The sequence below is a fragment of the Centroberyx affinis genome, unplaced genomic scaffold (genome assembly GCF_046629955.1).
Source record: "Centroberyx affinis isolate AG114_WGS23_722 - 3 ecotype Tasmania unplaced genomic scaffold, CSIRO-AGI_Caff_v1 ptg006693l_1, whole genome shotgun sequence".
NCBI classification, from domain to species: Eukaryota; Metazoa; Chordata; class Actinopteri; order Beryciformes; family Berycidae; genus Centroberyx; species Centroberyx affinis.
In genome coordinates, this window is record NW_027283397.1 from 152,407 (window position 1) to 175,632 (window position 23,226).

General features: G+C 42.8%; 1 protein-coding gene across 1 annotated transcript; it reads right to left on the bottom strand.

Moving 5' to 3' along the window:
* Positions 1-4,554: 4,554 nt before the first annotated feature.
* On the bottom strand, positions 4,555-23,005 carry ezh2 (enhancer of zeste 2 polycomb repressive complex 2 subunit). Its single transcript, XM_071512985.1, has 19 exons — positions 22,646-23,005; positions 18,603-18,726; positions 16,983-17,111; positions 16,166-16,285; positions 15,936-16,056; positions 14,966-15,145; positions 13,052-13,157; positions 12,179-12,342; positions 11,846-11,943; positions 10,693-10,930; positions 9,686-9,852; positions 9,384-9,522; positions 8,357-8,482; positions 7,919-8,097; positions 7,487-7,582; positions 7,074-7,155; positions 6,808-6,888; positions 5,964-6,048; positions 4,555-5,382 (listed from the first exon to the last, which is right to left on the bottom strand). Exons 2-19 carry the CDS (start codon positions 18,717-18,719, stop codon positions 5,322-5,324), a joined length of 2,289 nt encoding a protein of 762 aa, XP_071369086.1. The 5' UTR covers positions 18,720-18,726; positions 22,646-23,005; the 3' UTR covers positions 4,555-5,321.
* Between the last annotated feature and the right edge of the window lie 221 nt (positions 23,006-23,226).

The following is a 23,226-nucleotide window of genomic DNA, read 5'->3' on the forward strand; positions in this document are numbered from 1 at the left end:
GAATTCATTCATTTTTAAGTAAAGATTGTGAGCAAATCATTTCTGAACACTAAGTCGATCCCCATTTTATGTCCTACCCCAACATCCTGTTTCAACTAGAAATACTACACAGAAACAAAAAGCCAGCAAAATGCTATTTTTTTTGGTGTGATTTTAAGGTTTTTAAAAAGGTGCCACAAGTGTAAAGAACAAATGAAATGCAATCGTGGCACTTTCCCTAACTACAGGTGAAGGAAACCTCCATCTTGTTCAAGGAAAAAACAAAACAAACAGCAGCAGCCATTTTCTAATATTTTAATCTGCATCACTTTGAACAACAAAATCCCTGTAAACATTACAAAATCAGCACCTGTGTAGTCAGAAGAAGAAAAGCGGTCCTGGTTTGACACTGGGAGAACAGCATGAAACACACACAACCTGCAGCCTCCATCACAGGCAGGACTGGGCAACAAAATCCCCAACACTCACTCACACCTGCTGCAATGCCAAATCCTTTCTTTGTTCAATCGAGACGCGTTTCACTCTGTGATGGAGGAAACCATTTTCTATTTAACGTTTAAACCTGACGTCTGCTTCACATCTCTCTAGATTTGTTCATTGATCTTAAGCAATTGGGAAACCTTTCAAAAAAACCATTTCGATGCCAGAAAACGGTTTTGTTTCTGATTGATTTCTTTTTTTTTTTTTTTGTTACCCAGCTCTACTCTCAGGTGAAAACAAACACGACCTTTTAGAAGCTGTGAAACCTGCTGCTTCTCACCCAGTTCTTGATTTCCCCCCCATTTCTGAATTTTCACATCATCCTACATTAGCGCTTCTCTGTCTGGTTTTCCTCCCAAACAAACTCTAAAAAAGCCAATTTCACCGATTAGTTCCTCTTCTCTCTGGTTAAAGGTGGGTAAAATCAGTGAAATCAGCTGGTTTAGCGGTCGGTTGGAATGAAGACCCACAGACTCTTTGGGCCTCGGCGGCTCATGGTCGAGAACCGCTGCTCTACCTGATCTTAAAGGCATAGGATTGGCTTAAGAAAACACTCATACACCAATCAAATGCATCTAAAACCCCATGAGGAAGTCAGAAACACAGGAAGGATGATCTGGATTGGCAACAATGGGTTTGTGAAGTGAGGTGTTGCTACAGAAATACAGGGTTCCTACACATTTTACCCCTATTTCACTATTCCACTTTTTCCAAAACCTCTTCCCAAATTTCTTGACTGTGTTTGCAGATAGTTGTATTGTCCAGCTAGACACAAATCTCACAGTATGTGGACTGACAGTGGGTCTACAGCTACATAGTCATGTGTGTTTTGGAAAAGTATGGATTCCCTAGACAGTTTAAGTGCAATTCCCAAACTTTTCAAGACCTGGAAATCGTCACGTTTGTCTTCCCAGAGATTTCCAGACTTGTGTAGGAACCCTGAAGCACAAGGTTTTCCAGGAAGCGGTCGACACACACGTCCGGGTCTCACAGAAAGACAAGATCCAGAACCTTTCCGACCCATCGGCTACAGACATCCGTACGTCACAACAGCATGAGAAGTCCCTCAGTCTGTGAAGTTTGCAATAAATTACAGGTGTAGAAAGTGGAGATAAATAGGAACATTTCCACAGCAGGGAGGGAGAGAGGGAGGCGGGAGGGAGGGGGAGAGAAGTTCTCGATAAAAGGCTGGTATTGCTTCAAGTCGGTCAGACACTGGGACGAGAGTCTGCGGTATTTTTGCAAGCACCAGAATTCACATCAGACAATATAAGAAAACAAAACAAGTCAATATATGATTGTTGGTACATTGTTAAAAAGGCCTATTTAACAAGAGAGGAATGCTCAAAAAACTATTAAGATAGATTATTATACTGATTGGACATCACATGGAATAGGCAGTACAGTGATCTCTAGTTTCTAGAACATTTCCGTCCACCGCTAAAACCTAAGGAACACCCTGCAGGCCTGAACCAGAACTCTCCTTCCACTAGTTAATAGTCTGGAAAAAAGCACCGAAGAAGACGAGGGGAGGACGCACTCTGACAAGTCTGAGAAACCCGGAGAGGTTTCATCGTTTGGAGGGGGGGGGGGGGGGGGTTCTCCTTGGAGGTTTTTTTTTTTTTCCTTTCTTCTCTTTTTTGACAACGCAGAATACTTCATCATGCAGAAAGAAACAGTTTTTTTTTTTTTTTTTTTAAATGCAGTCGGTCACCTTTAATCAGACACGGTTCGGTGTTCTGTCAAGGACTCAAGGCACAGCAGGAAAAGTGGGGCGCACAAAGGGGGGGGGGGGGGGGGGTCGTCCAGAGACACGTCGGGATAATAAAACATCACTGCCCAGAGGGGTTTTCCCACTGCACCGGTGTCATACTGTACTCATACTGGGGCTTTCTGTAGGTGCGGTCCAGTGTCAGCACCCTCTGGTTTTTACACTGGAACACTGAGGAGTCGTGTGTGAAGCTTGGGTGTCACCGCTGTCATGGTAACAGCATCCTTAGCCAGCGGGAAGATACATCCATCGCCTAACCCTCAACTCTTAGCTAGCTCAGTGGTTTTTAATAAATCATGTGAGAGTCTGCAGGTTTTCCTTTCAAACAAACAAACACTACAGCAGAGATCAGAAGCACTTTCAACCTGAGCTGGTAGAACTAATGGTGCGTTCATGTGCTGGTGGGAAAGTCCGACATCCGGGACTTCCAAGTCGGCTGCTAAACAGCGTTGTGTTCAATACCTCCACCAAGGAGGTTATGTTTTCGGTGCCGTTTGTCTGTTAGCAGAATTACAGAAAAGCTACTGGCCCGATTTTCATGAAACTTGGTGGAAGGGTGTAGCATGGGCCAAGGAAGAACCCATTAAATTTTAGAGTAGATCCGGATCCAACTCATAAACAAGCAATAATAGCACAAACCTTGGCGGAGGTCTGCGCTCTCCAAGTGCAATTCTAGTTTGCCATTTTGTTGGAAAAATCAAATCAGAAGACAAACAATAAACAAACACAGACCTCCTGCAGCTAAACAAGCTAATTAGACGAACTTCATTCAAACAAATGTTAGGTTTGTCTGGATGACTTCAAACTTGACTTTAAAGGTGCATGGGTTTGTGTTTTCTTACTGTTGACTCTCAAAACTTTTTTCGCCTAGTTGAGAAGGTTAAAGGTCATCATTACATCATAACTCGGAAACTCGGGTAGCAAAACTTCCGACTTAATTATCCGACTTTGGAGAGTGTTCATGTGAAATTTCCCAGTAGGTAATTTGTTTTCCCCGATATATCTTATAGCACTCGAACGCACAATAAATCAGTGAAATCAGCTGCTTTAGTGTCTGGCTGGAACGGAAACTTGGGGCCTCGATGGCACCGTGACCGACCTGAACCGAACTGAACCAAACTGAGCATGAAGCACCAATGGAAAAAAACACACTGGACCGCGCCGGTACGAGTACAGAATGGTACAATTAACAGTGCAGTGGGAAAACTTTTAACACACAGCTGAAAGAACAGAGCAAACCGCACCAGAGTCAGAGGAGCAGATCAGTGAAAAACCTCCAAACGGTATCAAGCTGATTCTGGTTTTGTGTTTGGGTTTATAGAGACCGGTCCAGTAGGAGGCAGAGCAGGAAACTCACTTTTTGTCTGCCAAAATTCAAACACTTTCACCGTTTCACCAGCCAACTAAGACAATAATCCACATTAACGGCCGACTACCTAGTGTTTGTCTAGTGTTCATTTCCCTGGTAGTAGTGCTGGTTTTGTGTTGAGACCTTTTCACATTAGCACCTGATAGCAAGGGGAGCGCCACAAAGCAGGCTCATCTCCCGTTTCCCTCTTGTGTGTTGAAATCTGGGAACAAAAAACAAAAAAAACAAGGCAATGACCAGTGTCACCGTGGGGAATCAGCGTCTCGATCAAGGACACTTCAGTATCACTTCTGCATGTAAATGTAAATGTATACTCCGCAGCCAGCCGTGTGTTGTTCGTTTACTTGCTGCTGCACTCCACAGGGGCATGAAGATAATAGAGGAAACGGGAAATAGCGGTGACAAAAAAACTCAACAATTACGGTGGGGGAAAAAAAAGCAACAAAAAGGCAGGCTGAGACACGGAGGATTCGGAGGCAGTTTGATCGACGAGTAGTAGCATCAAACAATTCACTTTGTTTGACCGCCGGATGTTCGCACGGAGAGACGGAGACAAAGGCAATGAACCAGACAAGGAAACAGAAGCACTTTTCCATAAGGGAACACAACCGATCATGTGACGTTTTAGACCAATAGCAGACGGTCTTGCAGTGGTGATTGGTGTGTGTGTGTGAAGAGTTCGATTAGTTGCTGCGGAGTCCAAAGCTAATGCGGCGCTTCAGGTTTTTTTTCCACAAGTCTTTTTGTCTGCAAGAACCTTCCAAAATTAATTTCTGTAGCAAAGTTACTCAGTGGGATTACACCCAGGCCTTCTGGGTAAAGGATGATCTCCAGACTCCCTTCCCTTCCCTTCCCTTCCCCCCCCCTTTTCATAATATGACAAATGACAATAAAACCCAACCCAAACAATTCAAGTGATCAGGAGAGTCTTCTTGAATGTTGGTTTCACTCTGCTGGAGTGGGCTGATCCTGCTTTGTGAACGCCGCCCTGCTTTACAGACAGACAGTGATGCGGCACCCTGGGGAGCGTGCGGTCACAGCGTTAGTTCACACCGTAAAAAAACAAACAAAACACCCGGGTGCTGACGCGATTCGGGCGACTGAGCGTACGGCTGCCAGCGAACACACACACACACACACACACACACACCGGAGGAGGAGGAGCGCTGCGAGTCCGGCTGGTGCAGGTTTGGTCCCTGAAACTTGTATTGAAAAGCCAGTTTTAAAGTAGAAGTCACGGGTTCGCCTCCTCAGAGTAGAAAAGTGGGGTGAAACTCCAACGGGAGCCAGTTTGTGGGCCGATTTGCACCTTGAGCTGAGGAAGATTTGTGAACGTAGCAACAGTGAATCCCAGACTCCCCGACCCGAGAGAAGAGGAAGATTTGTTGATTGAAAAACAAAAAAAAACAAAAAAAAACAAAACAAACACAAATAAGAATAATGATAAGTGAGGGAGATATATGGAAAAAAAAAACAAGAGAAAAAGAAAGATCATTGTGGCAAAATAACGGCAACAAAATCTTGCGTCCGTGTTTTCAAAAGTTCCCAGAATTCCTGAAGCTTTGTAGCATTTTGACAAGTCGTCTGGATTTCCTGAAGTGAGCGGTGTGTGTGTGTGTGTGTGTGTGTGTGTGTGAGAGTGTGTGTGACTGTGTATGTAAGGCCTTTGAGTAGTTGATCCACAGGAGGTAGAAGTCAGAATCAGGCGATCTCCATCTCCCGTTCGATCCCAACGTACTTCAGAGCGTCGGCCTGACTGTACCTGCCACACAAACAGAACAATGTGTTTGTTGAATCATTTACACTTTTGACATTTAGCTGATGCTCTTATGGGTGCAACTGTAGAATAAGCTTAAAGGCATTACATGTAGCATTTAAACACCAATATTGTTGTGTGTGGGAACATTTACTCAATCTGAATTTCTATAAAGAAGAGCAGCATAATAGAGCATGTCATTACATTCAGTCAGCGGAAGTGAAAAACATGATAAATGTTTGAATACAGTAAGAAATACACACAACTAACAATTGAGAAAAAGGTAAACGCAAAAAACCCCATAAAAATAAGTAATCTTGTAATAAGTAATTATGTAAACTTAAGTCTTAGTTTTCTCCTGTTTTTGTTCACCTGTGTAAACTACTTTGAAAAAACTTTAACTTAGTCCACATGATGGTAAACGTATAAAAGCTATAACACCTTTAATAGCATTCTTTACTGTGATTACAATTATGCCGGTGCTGCTGACATCATAACAGGAGCAAATGGCAAACAGAGTAAAGAATAGAGGCTGTAGAGGTTATATTGTATGTTCCCGCCTGCTGCGTCTCTCCCAGCTTACTGACCTGTAGTCGAAGAAGAGCTCCTCCCCGGTCTGGATGGCTCTCTTGGCGAAGATCCCTATCCTGTGGTCCCCGTTCACCATCATCACTACAACGAACGGACAGACGATTATCACCATTACTGTGATGACTTCCTTCACCAATTACGTCACTAGCTTTAGATCGATATATCAGGCTGATATTGGCCTTTTATTAAACATTAGATATCGGCTAATCGGGTCATCCAGCTCTGATATGATGGAGCTTCCTTCCTGACCACAGCTACAGAAAAACAGTCTGTTTTTCCTTTAGTTTCTTTTTCAGATTTTACAAACATTGAATCAAATAATCTCCTTTGACAAAGAGCCGTCTTGCACTTGCACTGCTCATTAAAACCTCTTCAACTCAGTTCAGAAAACATACTGGACTCACAATGTTGATAGAAAAAACAGAGAAAAAAAAAAGGGTGTATGAGAACGACAGAGCAACAGGGACAAGTGACTGTCATCCTTCAGTCTCGATTCCTGCTCCATGAAGCAGGATACCAAGTCCTGCTGTGTTCTCCCATCTGCTGGTGTATTCTGGGTAGGAAAACCTGTTGGTCTGCCAACATGGCCGCCTGTCACGCATGCTGGCTTTGGAACAACCTGCCAACTCTTTCTTCTTTTAAGGCTTTTTAATACAGAAAATGTAATTGTTTTATGTGCCGTTGGTTTTTAACTCAACTGAGCTGTTTATTTAATGGCTTGTTGTTGTTTTTTAAATATCGTCTGAACTGTACATTCTGCATAATTCAATGTTGTGTTTTCTCTCTAGTGTTTATGGGAGAAACTAAGCACTGTGGCCGGTGTTCATCTCAGCTTCTTACCTTTTGCATAGCAGTTGGGGTTGACAGAATGGTTGGCAAAGCGGATCTTGTTGCCTTTCCTTGTGGCATCAACAACAAAGTCTGAGGTGACACAAGAACACAGAAATCATTCACAAGTCAGTTTCATGCTAGCTGCAGTGTGACCATCTGGGTGTGTATGTGTGACTTTTCTGTGTGTTTTCTGCATGGGTATTTCCTGTGTCTTCTCTGTTTTCTGTGATTGTATCTCTTTTGTGTGTGTGTGTGTGTGTTTGTTGATGTGTTACCGTTGTTGAGGTTGAAGAGGAAGCTGCACATGTATTTGTCGTAGACTTTCCCTCTGCGGTCGGCTTCATCCTGGGAGATAATCTGCAGAGACAAAGGTCAAATGTTACAAAACACATTTCCCCCTCATTGACCATTTCAAAATGCCATACTTTTGTGTACTATCCAAACTTTCTAAGCCCTGGATATCATCAAACTCATTTTCCATACTTGTGCAGCTTTTATTATTTTCATTTTTATGTTTTTAATCTATTTTGATTGCTGTATCCTATTATAAATTGCTGCTGCAATGACCCAATTTCCCCACGGGGCTTGTTTAATTTTCATCGTATCTCATCAGAACCTCCTATATTCTCGTCATCCCTTCTCATCTCTCGGTCGGTCAGAAAGCCCACAGACAGTAGAGTCTTCTTACCTCTCCACAATACTCGGAGATGAACTCGTTCTTCTGGACCGGCTCTTTGATGAAGATGCCCCATCCTGCCACATCTGACGGGGCGAGCAGCAGGTGCTGAGACAGGGAGGGAGGGAGAGAGAGAGGGAGAGAGAGAGGGAGAGAGAGAGGGAGAGAGAGGGAGGGAGAGAGAGAGGGAGGGAGGGAGAGGAACACAGGGTGAGAAACAACAGAATGCCATTTGATATGCCGTCTGTTCATGTACATTACACACGTCTATACTAGGGATGGGCAATAATTCAAAGTCATCTTTTATCATCTTTCAATAGAATCATATCATGACGATATGATGATATTGTGATACACAATTGCTGTGAAAACCTCTGGTATGGTAGTCAAACGTCTCATAAGGATAGAAGGATGTGTGTGTGTGTGTGTGTGTGTGTGTGTTACCTTCTTGGCCCCTCTCTGGATGGAGCAGTTCTTGCAGGACACGTTCTTGCTGTCCCAGTGCTCCGCCGCCCCGCAGGTCAGGCAGAGGTCGGGGTCGCACTCCCTCACAGCCAGGTAGCAGGGACACTGCTTGGTGTTGCACTGAGCCTTACACCGGCAGCCGGGGAAACGGTTCTGACCTGCACACAAACACCAAGACATGAGTGGGATCCAAAATATATTGACTACTGCAATATTCATACCACTTAAGGCAGCGGTTTGTTTCAGAAGAAAGGGCGTTTCCATCGTGCATCAATTCATAATGCATAATTCAGCAAAGCTTCATTTAAAAACATTTAAGCATTGTGGAGTTCATGCATGGGATAATGTGTTTTCTTAACTTTTATGTTAAAAAAGCTCTACGATAAAGTGTGTGTGTGTGTGTGTGTGTGTTCTTACACTCAGAGCTGCACTGGCAGAATTTCTCGCAGAAGTTTTGAGCGGTGACGCAGGGACAGGAGGAGTCACACGGCTGCCGCGGGTGGTCACATGGCTGGTAGTTATACACGTGATTGGACGAGCCGTCTGTAAGGAGACAGGACAGATACAATAAGGTTAAATGGGACATTGTTCTCTTCAAATAGCCTGAATCTTTTGTCATTTATCAGGTCAAAAAACATTTTATCATGTGAAAATGATCAAATACATTTTCCAGACTTGCCAGTAGGGCTGCAACTTACGATTATTTTGATTCTCGATTCTTTTTTTTTTTGACTCATTTAGTCTTTAAAATGTCAAAAATAATGACAAATGCCCATCACAAGTTACCAGAGCCCAAAGTGATTCTTTAAAATTGTTTACTTAGTCTGACCAGCTGCCAAAAAAAAGTATTGATTTTGTTATGATATGAAACAGAGAAAAGCAAGTAAATCTTAGCATCTGTGAAGCTGTAACCAGCAAATGTTTGGTATTTTTGGTAATACAATTAATCGATTAATTTTCTGACGATCAACTAATCGTTCCAGAACTACTTGTCAGAGTATGTGGGAACGCTGTAAACCAGTGATTCTCAACCTTTTTCATATCAATACCCCTAATTTGGTCCACATTAGAGCCACGGACCCCCATTTGATGAGATTTTGCCCCTAGACCCAAATCTGAGAATATTTTATTTGTCCAGAATTCCCATCTGTACTGTGGGATAACAGAGGGATAACAGTGAAACAAATCATTCTTCTACATTCTCTAATTGAGTTAACTTTTTGTAAATGAAATTATGCTGAAGTTTAACAATTCATTCAACTTTCTGGGGACCCCTGGAACCCCCTCAAGGACCCCTGGTGGTCCCCGGACCCCACGTTGAGGACCACTGCTGTAAACTATCTCCCGACAGGGAACTAAAACTGCAGCCCAAATTAATCATCCCTTTCACACGACTCTTTCCTTCAACAACCAGGTGAAAGGTGATATCGAGGCGACCTCTGACCTTTCTTCAGCTGGATCTTCCTACAGTGAGTGGCCCACAGCCTGTGCTTCCTCTTCTTCTTCGTCCTGGGAGGCGTGTCCTCGTCTTCAGCGGGAGCGCGAGCGATGATGCTGGACTCCTTCACCCTGAACTCATAAACCTGCCGGAGACAGTGACGATTAGAGCTGCAGCTGACGATTATTTTCACCAAAATTTGCAGTAAAATTTTAGACCCTGCTTATATACAAAGTTCCTATCCAGCTTTTGCCATTTCAGTATTTTAAGAGTGTCAGCTAAATGTCCAAGAACTAAGCCCCGCCCACCTGTCTGCAGGTCTTGGTGCCTATGAGCCGTGCGATGGCGCAGTAGTTGTCGTAGTACGTTCCGATGAGAACCCTGAACAGAGAGGCCTCCGCCCCGCTCCAGTCCACTGCCTCAGGTTCACAGGTCAGCTTCATCTTCACCGGAGTCTGGCACCGCGAGTTACCCTCTACACACACACACACACACACACACACACACACACAAAAGACTATAGTGAGACTGTAGCAGAAATCCGAGTACTGCATAAACGTTGCATTTGTTAAGGCAGGAAACAAACTTTTTCTCATCAACCACTCTAAGTATTGTACTAGATTTTTAAAACTGAATACTGCAGATCTAAATGATGGTTGGTTAACATTTGGTGTGTGAATGTTGGACATTTCCCCCCCCGGTTCCTTACAATGTTGTTTCATTTGACTGGTGTACATTTCCAACCCTGTGCTCAAAAAGTAAAAAGGGCTTTAAGGAACCTTTACTGGTTCTTCAGATTACACTCAAAGATAGTTTGGAAAAGTACAGGGGCCCAAAAATGGCAGAGCAAACAAGAAAAAAACAGGAACAGGGCTTCCTTGCATGCAAAAAAAAGAAAAAAAAAAAGTAATTGTGTCCACATGTTTTTTAGGTTGAGACGCGTTGTGTGCAAGTTGGTACCTGAAAGCTTTGTGGTATTTTGTTGTTGATTTTGGAAGATGTGCCACCTCTGTTCCTTTTTGACATGTGGACACAATTACTTCTATTAAAGTGTTTTTTTTTACATGTAAGGAAACTCTGTCCCTGTCTTTTCTTCTTCAGATTACAACCATAGGGGAACCACAGGAGGTTACATGATGAATGGATTTATGAATCCTGATGGTACTTCCACCAATCTCTAACATATGGGGATTCTTCAAAGAACCCTTAAGGATGTTTAATCTAGTAAGGAACCTTAATGTAATTATTGTCTCCCTTTTGATCTTCTAAGAACCCCCTGATGAACCCCTAGTTTCTTCAGTGTGTGAGATCGTACCCGAGCTGCTGGTGGTCTCGTCCTTCTTGTCGTCGTCGTCCTTGTCGTTGTCCCGCTCGTCGTCTTTGCTGCCCTCGCGGTCGCTGTCCGTGTCTTTGGTTTCCGAGGAAACGGTCGGGGTGCTGGGCCGGCTGTTGCTGTTCGGCAGTCGTCCGCGGCGACGGCCCACCGTGCGTTTGGAGGGCGTCTTGGCCCGCTCGGCAACCATGCCCGCCGGGTATTCCCTCACCATCCCGTCCTGAGCAGTCACAGCACAACGACAGTGTTAGTCCACTGGAGGAGTTTGGTATCAGATACAAAGGAAACAATCCCTTCTCTCTCTCCTTAGTTCTCATTTCTCCTACTTCACCTCCTTCTCTCTCACATGATCATTCTAAGAGGGACATTGTCTCTGATCCTTACACTCCTTGATCGGTCAGTCAGTGGCCCAACTGACTCTCATCAGGTCCCATTAATGTAAGATGGATGAATGATGACTTACAAGCCTCATGGATTTCCCCTCAGCATTGTTTTTTCCCCCCATGTTGCTGCTTGTTACATTTACATAAAAGCTTCTATGAGTTTTGTTTTATCAACTTAACCATGAATACAATAAGTGCACAGTTACAAATCATAAATTTCAAGTTTATTCAATCAATTGTTTACTTTTTTGTTCTTTCTTTCACTCTTTTTTTCCTGCTGTATAGTAAGAACTGCCAGTATCAGACATCTTATCGCAATTGATTACATTTTCAAAATATTTCATACATTTACAGTACTGTGCAAAAGTCTTAGGCATTATGTCAAAGAAATCCATAAAGCGAAGATGCTTTCAAAACTAATGAAATGAAAAGTATTAGTAACTAATATCAAAAATTTACAGTAAACAGCAGTCTACTGACACACTAATGCAGAAAACAAATAAACATCTAAGACACCAAAAAATTTATATAAAAAATCTAAGGTGCCTAAGACTTTTGCACAGTACTGTATGTATGAGAAAGTGGTTATTTTCATTTTTGCTTGCGGCCAGTGAAAATATACTTGTGGAAAAATAACCTCTGACCTACTGGCCCGACCAGGTAATAACTCTTAATATTGAACTCTGCTTTGGTATTATATTCAAGTAATAAAAACAACAAGACAATTGAATTTGACAGTTCCAGTTCCTCACCTGCACCAGGTACATGTAGCAGTCGATGCCGCAGGGTTTACTGTCCACCAGGTTCTCCATGTTCTTACGCTTGTACGTGTTTGGAGTGGCATGGAAAGCTGCAGGAGGAGAAATAAGGAGCCAAAGACAACGGGTTCAACACCATTTGCAAGCAGCTGGTAATATGTGCAGAGGTTTATTCCCCCTGCAACAGAGTTCATCAACAGCCATTGTGTCCCATCAGTGTTCCTGAGCATGAAACTCCCTGCTCAGTCAGTTTAAGTTGTTCTGGATGAGACTGCTGGCTAACTGCCTGAAATGTAAATGTGAATGTAAATGTGAATGTGCACTAACGGTGGAGGAAGCAGTCGTATTTGAAGCAGCGCCTGCAGAACAGCGTGTGGAAGGAGTGCAGGCTCTGCTCCCGCTGCACAGAGCGGGCGTTTGGGCCGTCGATGTTCGGCGTGCATTCAGGGGGCAGCGCGCCGGGCAGCTGCTGCTCCGTCAACTCCTTGTACCTGTGACACACACACACACACACACACACACACACACACACAGAGAGAAACACACACACATTAGCTTCTTGTATTCCACATGATGGATTGAGAAACCCTTAGGGAAACACACATGCATACACCAGGGCTGCTACACATGTTCCATGTCATGTTTTACCAGACCTTAAAAAAGGTCCAGTGAAATGAATGAATTGCTTTTCTTAATTTCATGGTATAAATTAACAAAGGGAGCAGTTAATGTAAAGTTACCCAAATTGTTATTACTGTCAGCATTGTGGAAATTTGAAAAATTCAACAGAGTCAAACAGATTTAGAATTCCAATCTACCTCAGTGGTGTAAATGATGTCACCTACACCCAGGTTTCAATGAATTGCTCTGATTGGTCGACAGTATCAGAAATCAACATGGATCTTTAATTTCCAATAAGACTGTCAACAAGGCTGCATCACTATATGCTCTATACTCTTCACAATGTCTGGTAATTACATTACACCTTTTGTCCAGTTGCAAAACTTTAGTAAAGCACAAAACTAAGAGAAAAGAGAAGAGTGTGCCGCTTGATTTTTCTTCATAGTGCAGTTCCAAAACTTGTCAAGACCTGGAAATGATCATATTCGTACCTTTCGTACCCTGAAATATGTGTAAGAAGCAAATACACCTCATACTCACACACATGCTGGCACATACAAAACACACACAACCACTCACTTCTCTTTGAGCTCTTCAGTGGAGCCTTTGTCGGGGAACATGGAGGAGATGGCTTCAAAAATCTTGTCAGAGGGAAACTTCTTAGTGCTGTCATTGCTGGCTCGACCTGTGGATTAACACGCACACACACACACACACACTTTCCATCAGGGCAGGAAACTCACATTTTGTTAAACGAATGGCCAGCAAGACCTTAACATGCCACTTTCACCAGCCAACAAGAGAAAAGAGCATCCAAAATGTTGGTTGGTAAGTCATTTAGGAGCATTTGGCTGGTGGGTGGTATTCATTTTAACAAGTAAGCATGTCTTCCCCCACAGATGATGCAGGCAGCCCCTCGGACCAATCGGTGACAAGATGCATCATCCCTCCTACTTTCGTCAAAATTAGACCAGTGGCGTCTGAGATACCACGTTTGACGGACAGATGAATAGAGACAGGCTGAAAAACTGAAGTCACCGGTGTAACAGTCATTCTTCTTTTCTCCACTGGCTCCTCTGCGCCCACCAGACACCAGACACGTCTCTCTTTTTTAAGGACGGCAGTGGAACAGATGCTTGTGGGAAGCAGTGGTTGTGGCTCCTGCTGTCGCTATGAGACAGAAAAACCTGTTTGAACCACGCTGCTCCCTCCCAGCGCCTTGTGCTCCAAGTGCTAAAAACCTGCCATGCTGTCACCATGCTGTCACACTGCAAGCAACATGATCAACAAGTCACCCAAGTCCTTTCCTGTAGAGCTGAGGGGAAACTCGGCCGATGTGCGGAGTCTCAATAAGCTTGTAACCATCAACAACTAACTTTAAGTATTAGTGTTTTATTATAGGGCTGCAACTAACGATTATTTTCATTGTCGATTAATCTGTTTGATTATTTTCTCGATTAATCGATTAGTTGTTTGGTATAAAATGTCAGAAAATGGTGAAAAAATGTGGATCAGTGTTTCCCAAAGCCCAAGATGACGTCCTCAAATGTCTTGTTTTGTCCACAACCCAAAGATATTCAGTTTACTGTCATAGAGGAGTAAAGAAACCAGAAATATTCACATTTAAGAAGCTGGAATCAGAGAATTTTGACTTATTTGTCTTAAAAAATTACTCAAACCGATTAATCGATTATCAAAATAGTTGGCGATTAATTTAATAGTTGACAACTAATCGATTAATCGTTGCAGCTCTATTTTATTATAAATATTGTGGTTAACTATCTTTTTCAGCTGTCCTTTCATGTATTTGCTTGCTTGCTTACTTGTTTAGAATATAATATATACTGTATATACTATATGTACATTCTTTGGTTACTTCATATATATATACACATATATTTTACCTATACTCTTGGCTATTTCTGTGGATATTATCATGGATGATGGAAGAAATTAGCATAATTATCCAATTCCTTTGTGTCTGAATGCTGCTGGTTTATGTCTAATGATCATGGGATTCCTGGGTAGCAGGATGGGGATGGGGTGGGGAGGAATGGGTGGGTTGTACTGGTAGTTTTGTTAATGTTTGTTTGCTGTTTTTATCTATGTACACTGCCTTCGCTCATCATGTTAGGGGTTAGAGGGTGGTGGTGGAGTGGGTTGGTGGGTGGAAAACAAGGAAAATGGGGGTGTGGGGGGGGGTCTGTTGGTGCTCCCCCTTCCTTATACACACAATAAATAATTGATCACAAAAAAAAGTATTTGTTTGTTTTTCACTTTGAAATCAAGAATTTTAACATAATTTTAACTGTCAACAAAAAACAGTCAGCAACCAACAATATTTCCCTCCAATTTGCCAGGCAGATCTATTGTTTCATGGATGATTTACTTGTTTTTCTCGGTCAAAACTTTGTACCCGCACAAGACCACTACACAGATGCAATCGGAGCTTCTCTAATTATCTCTGGGACGAGCCTCGGCGAGGTTCCTTACTCTCGGTGCTGATGAGGGCGTCCTTGCGGGCGTCCTCCGGGTGCTCCTTGCCGTCACACAGCTCCATCTTGTCTACTTTGAAGTCCTGCTCCTCCTCCTCGTCGTCGTCCTCGTTGTCGCTGTACTGGGTCAGAGCGCTCACCAGCTCCACGAAGATCTCGTCGTTGATGAAGCCGCACTCTAAAAAAACACAAGGGAGAGCACAGAGAGTGGACATTTAGTGTAAAATCAATGTTTTTTTGGAGTAGATGATGTTTTTGTGTCTCCCTGTCACAATAGTTGGAGCCAGTTTGCTATGACTTCCAGAAATAATGAAGGAAAAGAGAAATTAAAACAGAAAAAAATAAATAAAATAAAATACAAAACATTTAAAACATTTTAGATTAATTTCCACAAGAGCACAAATGTTTGGCCATTGTTTTAACTTAGTGTTTATAATCTGAAAGTATGCAAATAGGAAAAGTGGAAGAGTTACATTTCAAAACAAGATTGGAAAACCCCCACTTTCACTACATGAAAGAAGCTAGCTGGCATGAAAGTAAAACACGTTACAGTAGAATTTATGAATCATCGTAACACCTACCCCTTCAAAACAGTTTCAAATCAAGAAAGTTCTCACGGTGTGTGACGTCATGTGAAGTCATTTGCATATGAGAAGAGGATTAATGGAGTGAAAATTTGTAGCCAAGATGTGAAGATTCATAGTTATACTTCCTTTTTATTAATTAGATGCTGCTCAATAAAGAAAATACATGATTTGTGGAAAACCAATATTGGATAGATACATTTGACCTTTCCACTGCACCATGGTAAAAAACTATCCACTGGTAAAAAAAAAACAAAAAACATGATGATAAGGAAAAACACTGTATGTTAGGGGTGTACAATTAATTGTGTATGATCATATGTTGCAATTTTACATTGCACAATTAATTAATAATGAAGAAAACTGGCTTATCTGCAAGGTTACCTCTGTCTCCATGGACTTTGCCGTCGTAGTTCTTGATCAGCTCCTCTATGAAGGTGCCGTCCTGGTCCAGGATCTCGTCTCCCATGTAGGGGATGTTATGGAGCACCGTCTCATCCTCCACCTGATGCAAAAATGCCAATACAAATGTTAGAAACACAGACAGGCGAGACTATACACTTAGCAATATTGTGTTTTTCCAATACATGCGTGCAGCTGTTATGTGTGCGTACCATAAAGTTCTGCTGCAGCGGAGACCAGGAGTACATGACCGGGACCGAGGCCACGGCGTTCAGAGTCTTCAGAGGGATGACCTGCTTGGAGAACTCGGAGAAACCGCTGTCCACCGTGCACTGAACAGGAGAAAGACACAACAGAAAGAGTTAACCCCTCGTTTCCCCTTAAATTTCCTCTTAAGCAGCTTCAAAGTTAGAAGAAACATTTTCTCCACACTGTACGACAATGTCTGATCCATATCCTGTATCTGCTCGTTCCAACACTTCATTGAAGCTACAGCTGCTTATACTGAGTGAAATATTCAGACCCAAGGCTGTATCATTATATCAAATGGAAAAATCTAGATGTTTGTGCATCATTTTATACACATCTCCCTGTAATTCAGCATGACGTGTTTGGTATCTCTGGAAACCTTGGGATCTTGACTAGAATCTAAAATAAAGTTGTGTGGGTCTGAACAAAGCTTGGCCATGCAACATGTGTTTATAATGATGGACCCACATGTGGAACCAGCCTATAGTGCAAGCTTAATTTGCACGACTTTATTGCTTGAGAATATTATAAGACATGGAATCCATTCAGAACGGATACAAGCAAGTGAATCCTAACAGACTTTGCATGTGTCTGTGCATATCTAAAGCTTGATCAACATGTAGATTTGCTTAAAATACTGGGAGGTGTGTGTGTGTGTGTGTGTGTGTGTGTGTGTGTGTGTGTGTGTGTGTGTGTGTGTGTGTGTGTGTGTGTGTGTGTGTGTGTGTGTGTGTGTGTGTGTGTGTGTGTGTGTGTGTGTGTGTGTGTGTGTGTACTAACCTCTCTGGTCCCTCTTAGCGAGCTGACAGACGTCATGATGTGAACCGGCTGGATTCGCCTGGTCTTCCACTCCTGGTTCAAGATGTCCGTCCGCTCCATGATTTTCTGTCGGTTGGTGTTGAACATGCTCTGGAAGGAGTCAGAGAAACTTATAAAAAAATGGAAAAACTGGACAAACTTTGTCTGCTCTACTGGTTGGTAAAATAGTGACAGCGACTGGCGAATTTTGGGATGCACTAACCAAAAAAGTGACAAAAAAAGTTAGTTTACTGCCACATTAAGGAGCCACCATATGTGATAAAGATAAAAGTGTGGAAACAGTGTTTTCCACAAGCATCAGCTGCCACCCAGATAGCCAATTACTAACTTTCCCAGCTGAATACTTTAACAGTAGTGTTTTGTTATTAATACTGACATTTCTGCTACATCTAATCACTCTAATTGATGTTGGAAACCTTGACGTTGTGTATCAGACAGCTCAGTCAGAAAATGTATCACCTAACAGTGAGTAAATGTGAGTGCAGTGTCACTCACAGCTCCCCTACTCAACAGATTGGACTCGACACACTACGCCAGTAATGGCAAGGATGATTAATTAAGCAATAACCCATGACAGGTCATGGTACGTTGAAAGCATAAATCACAGTTAAAGTGCATGTGCAGTGATACTATACAAGCCATAACAATCAGTAGAAATACACTGAATATATACAGTACATCTATAGCTTTTTAGTGACAGTAGTTGTATTCCGTTTCTGGTCAAAATGATATACCGATGCTGACTACCACAGCTCAAAATGAAAGGGAGAATTCACACTAAAACACTTCAACTCTGTTGCAAAACAGCTGTTTGGTGTATTTTTCTTATTCTCATGGATAAACGGCCAAATGTAGACAACATGACGTCAAGATATTTCCAGTGCAGCTACAGCTGAGTACAGTTTTTTTATTGGCATTTTTGCTTTATTGGATAATCACAATCAAAAGAGACAGGAAAGATGAGAGAGAGAGGCAGTGATGACATGGGACAAAGCTCTTGAGGTGGGTTTGATTGATCTATCGAATGTCTGTGTGTAAAGGAGTCATGTATGCAGGTCAATAGACCAACGTTTGTCCACTGACTATAGTGGCTGATGCATCCCCAAAGTCTACTAGCCACTTTCACCATTTTACCAGCCAACTGTTGTTTTTAATGAAACCGGAGGTCCAAATTATGTTTCGTTACCCGCCAAAGTGGCTGGTAGAGTAGACAATCTTACCAGCCACGGCTCAAATGTACCAGTATTTGGATGCTGTTAATTTCACTCCCTGAATGTATGTATAGTAACGTAAATTTAGAAGTGATAAACATAAATAAATCAGTGGACTTGGTGGCCAAAAACGAGCAGGATAATGTCAGAATCTCAGAAACAGCGGGAGTCCTGTTCCTCTGCTGTTCTCATTTCAAAACTAAAATCTGTGGAAACTCATCCGACCAACGAGGAAGAAGTCTGGGGCAGGAGGCGTGGCTCCGACCTGTCAATCACTCCTCCTGGGATTGGGATATTCAACTTGTACTTTTCCCTCGGCCCTTTCCTCTACACATTTGTGTGGTGTGGCGGCCCGTGTGTGTGAACAAACCTTGACCTCGTCGGCCCGCCTGAAGCGTTTCAGCTGTCGGAGTCTCATGTACTCAGACTTCACTCTCCTCTTCCAGCAGCCGGGCCCCTTCTCCGAGCGCTTCCCAGTCAGCACCATGATCCGCCTGCAGCCAATCAGAAGGGGGAATTAGTATTTTGTCAGATATGTTGCATACAGTAATTGAACCCTCTTCTGGTGGTGCTTGGAGTCTCCGATCAGTTTTCCCTGCTTAATAACTGTCAACAACAACAACAACTGCTATCTTATGCACTTATCGTAGCAAAGAAACTTATTTTAATGTTTTGGAAAAAGGCAGAAGCCCCACCTGTCAAATTATGGCTGGAAGAAATAGTAAAACTTTCTCACCTGGAGAGAATACCGTTCTCGCTATTAAACAAACTGAAACAGTTCAACAGGACCTGGCATCCCCTTCTCCAATACATTGATAACTCAAACTGATCAGTTGTACAATACTGATGGCCCCCTTTGGTGTGACGAAGATGTAAAGTCCCGGGAAGGTGGGAGGGGGGTGGGTTAAGGGGATAGTTGTATACATGTCTTTGTTTTGTTTTTTCTTTTCTCTTCGTTTGTTTGTTCTGTCTCTAACTCTAAAGCGAGGACAAATCTGTAATACTGAATGTATTTTACGACTGCTTCCTCAATAAAAAAGATTTAAACACAGAAGGGGGAATCAGGGTTCCTTCACATTTATCAAACTGAATGTTGTAAAATGTTGACCGCTGTTATAGGCTAACATATGCTGATAGAGGCTGAACTGTCAACTAAGCCTCATCACTAGGGCTGGGTGATAATTCAAAGTCATCGTTTATCATCTTTCAGTGGAATGATATTGTGATGATATGGTGATTTTGGGATATCGTGACGCACAGTTCTGCTGTCGAAATTGATGATAAGCAAATTCTATTTAAAAACTCACTGACAAAATGAGGTATGGTAGGAATAATTCTTTGAAAATTTCAGTTTTGTTTGACATCAAACCTAACATTACCATTCGGCTCAATGGGATGAACTTTAACTTGATTATTTAACATGTGATTTTTCATACATGAGCCACATTGTGATATATATCAATATCGAAAAAAATCATTATGATTAACGCCCAGCCCTACATATCACTGTATCTGGTAGAGATGTTCCGACACCATTTTTTCCTTCCCGATAACTGAACTTGCGTATCGGCCGATACCGAGTACCATATATATATATAATTATTATTTTTTAACAGCTGTATACTACTAACCCTGTATGGATGTGATATGATTGCTATCATTGTTGTATGGCCTGGCTCAGGTTAAACCCTTTGTAAAACATGAACAAATACATACAGAGAATGAATGCCATAGAATTTTATTATCTAGTTTGACAGTCAGTCATAACTGAAAAAGAACATAAATAAATAAATCTAGGAATAAATAACAATTCCTTTAAAAAAATGTTAAAGTGCAGTCACAATTTAGTACATTCCAAATAATAATTATAATGAAATGAATCTACTCTGAGGCAAATGTATCTTTCTTTATCTGTCCATTGTTCACACTAAATCTTCCATTGTTTGTCAAACAAACAGAAGCACTGTGCTTCTCCGGGTGCAACAGAGGAAGCTGGCTGTCGGACCTCGCAGTCGGATATTTACTCTAACAGTCCATCTTCCCTGAATTGGAATTCTGCAGCGTTCCATGCAGCAGTGATATTACGATGGTAGTGAGGCTTAATCCCCTAAGAACAACAAGCTGCTCACGTTTTCTTCATGGACGAACATGGTCTGATGTTTAGAGCAGGTGTAGTTGGTAAGTTACCGGACGTCAGTTACGACAGCCATACAGGCTACAGTAGGCCTATATATACACAGATGCTCCCAATCAACCGGGGGAAAGAGGGTGTGAAACATTAGGAGGCAGGGCCGAGTGATTGCAGGCCATGAATCTTTCTAACTGCAGGGAGTGTGTGTATTTTCGGAGCGATGGCCGTTTGTTTTCGGGATAACGGGCTCTCGAAAATGGGCTTTCGGTCTAATGGGACATTTTTCGGACTATTGGGGTTTCGGAATAATGGGCCATCGGCCTAACGTTAGTCACCTAGCATGGCCGCTCTATGTTCAGTCTCCTTGCTGGTTGTTCCGACACATTCATCATTACCGCTTTTGCCGTGAGCATTGTCGTTAACAGGCGGCTCGCTGTGTGCCTGTGCTTGTAAAATTTATATTTTAAAGGCTCATTATTACGGTTTTATATTTCTCTGTAATGTAGCACAGTGTTAACAATGTTACTTAACATTCTTTCTCAGCCCTGGAACTCAAAGCATTTTCTGATGCCCCCAAAAATATATATTTAAATAATTAAATTAATATCATAAACGTGCAACGACTAGTCGACTAATGGCTTGAACTAACGACTACTAGTCGATTAGGAAAATCTTTGGTCGGGGGCAGCCCTAGTGATATCGGATCGGTGCATAAACTCGTGTACTTGCCGATACCCGATCCAGCATTTTAGGCTGTATCGGAACAACTCTAGTATCTGGTTTATGGTTATCCACAAAGATATCACAATATGTCAAATGATAGTGTGTCAACAAGCTATATGTGTAACTGGACTGAGCAACAGTATTTTTCGTTAGCAGTAATTTTTCAAGTCCTGGAAAGTAAACTAGTTTTCCATAAAAGACTTTGCAGAACTACATATGAGCTTTGGACAGGTGAAACACCACTTAATTACATATCATTTTTTTTTCCAACTGAAGCATGCAAACACACACAGCTGCCTAGGGGCCCTACAACTTATCCTGCACTGTACACTCCCTCAGTCATAATTACAGTTTCTATTCAGCTCTCATTTCTGTGATCATGCATCCACACAGACAATAATTGAGGTGCAAGCAATGGGAATCCCCCGACTCATCTGCCACGTCTTCTGTTCACTGGGGGAAATCTAACAACAAATCCAAGCCTTCCCCCTTTCTTTTATCTCTCTCTCTCTCTCCACTCTCTTTGTAAGTTGCAGCAGTCTTCCTGCCTGTGGGAGGAACTGGACAGGAAGCTACATTATCCATCTGCCCTCCCAGTAGTCAGTCTGGGAGTCGCTGCCCACCAGCCCGTCTGCTCTAATTGAATCTCACACTTTCGATTAGACATGTCAGACGGCTGTCATGGAAACATGCTGTTGCGCAGTCAGTAAACATTACATCCTAAGAAATGTGGTGGACTGATGATAAGAAGTGGCTATGTATGCAAATAAAATGGCAAGGGTTGCAGCTGATCACATGGCCAAGTCAAGTGCGTTTCCTTGCCAATGCCCAGGCCAGTACAGTTCCTTTCAGCTGATAAGCACTTATTGACCCTCCTCATCAACCTGTGGCTGGGATTCAATACGAACTAGCCCTGATACAGGATCCTCTGGGTCTCTTGTGTCAGGGATAGATACGACCCACTTCTCCAGTTCCCAAACTGAGTAATATGAATTTTATTAGATTTTAGGGTGAAGCAGGTGGCTGAATATCGCCCCCATAAGGCATGTTAAGAAACAAATACAAGGAAATTTTGCAGGAGGGGCGACAGTAGAGCATTTCCCTTCTCTCAACACCCAATAACTGAGCACTTGGCCAACAGTTCCTTATTGACACTGACGTCGGCAATCCCAAAATCAAGTGCTGGCAATGACTCGTAAAAAAACAAAATTTTTCACTCACTGGTTTCGACTCAGACAGGACTGTTGCTGTCTCTGCACAGAACCAGTGAAATGTCCAACCACACCAAGAAAGTAAGTTGCCCAACACACTGGAGAGTTGAGGAGGTAACGAGAGAGGAAGGATCAGGACGACCATCTCCACTCGACTCAACAGCAGACTGGGTCAGCTAGCTAACCTACCTGGGCTACAAAATAGCTAACAAGCTAGCGATAGCCTGGCAGCGGCTAACAGTTAGTTAGTTAACCAAGATTGAAGCAGCCACAAGCAAGAACAGACCCGGTCCGTGTGAACCGCCTCACGGGAACAGAAAAAGACAACACACTGACAGCAGACCCTACCTGTAAAGGAAGCCCAGTCCTCATTCAACGGGGTGATTCCGGATCGATATGACAAACACAGGCAAAACCGTCCTTTGTGTTGGGATTAGCTAGCTGTAACGTTAGCTCGTTTGGCTAGCTAGCTCAGAAGGAGGGAGCGATTCACCTCGCGCGTCCGCCGCCTGCCAGCTCCACACCGACACCGGCTTACTTGGAGTCGGCACACAAAGCGGCTGTTTTCCCCTCGGACTCGGCTTCGGAACAGACGATACGTTTGTTAGCAAAGGTTGTAGATGGAAGTCAGAACTTTCGATTTCACCCTTCCTAAACAATTTGTCCAAATTCAATGTTTCCGCCTCAGCAACTGTTCAAACCTCTCTCCGTCTCGCTCTCACCGCCCACTACGGCTGCTGCAGATTCAAGAAGCGCCAAACGTTTGGACCAATCACAGAAGCCGACATTAACTTTCCTCAGTGTGGTGTCATGCGATAGGTCGGATTGTATCACGGTGCTAGCCAATAACAGGCCGCGCTGTGTTGGGGGCCCGGAACGGGGACATGTGGATAGCTTCTCTTTGTTCTCCCATTTATCAACGATAGAAA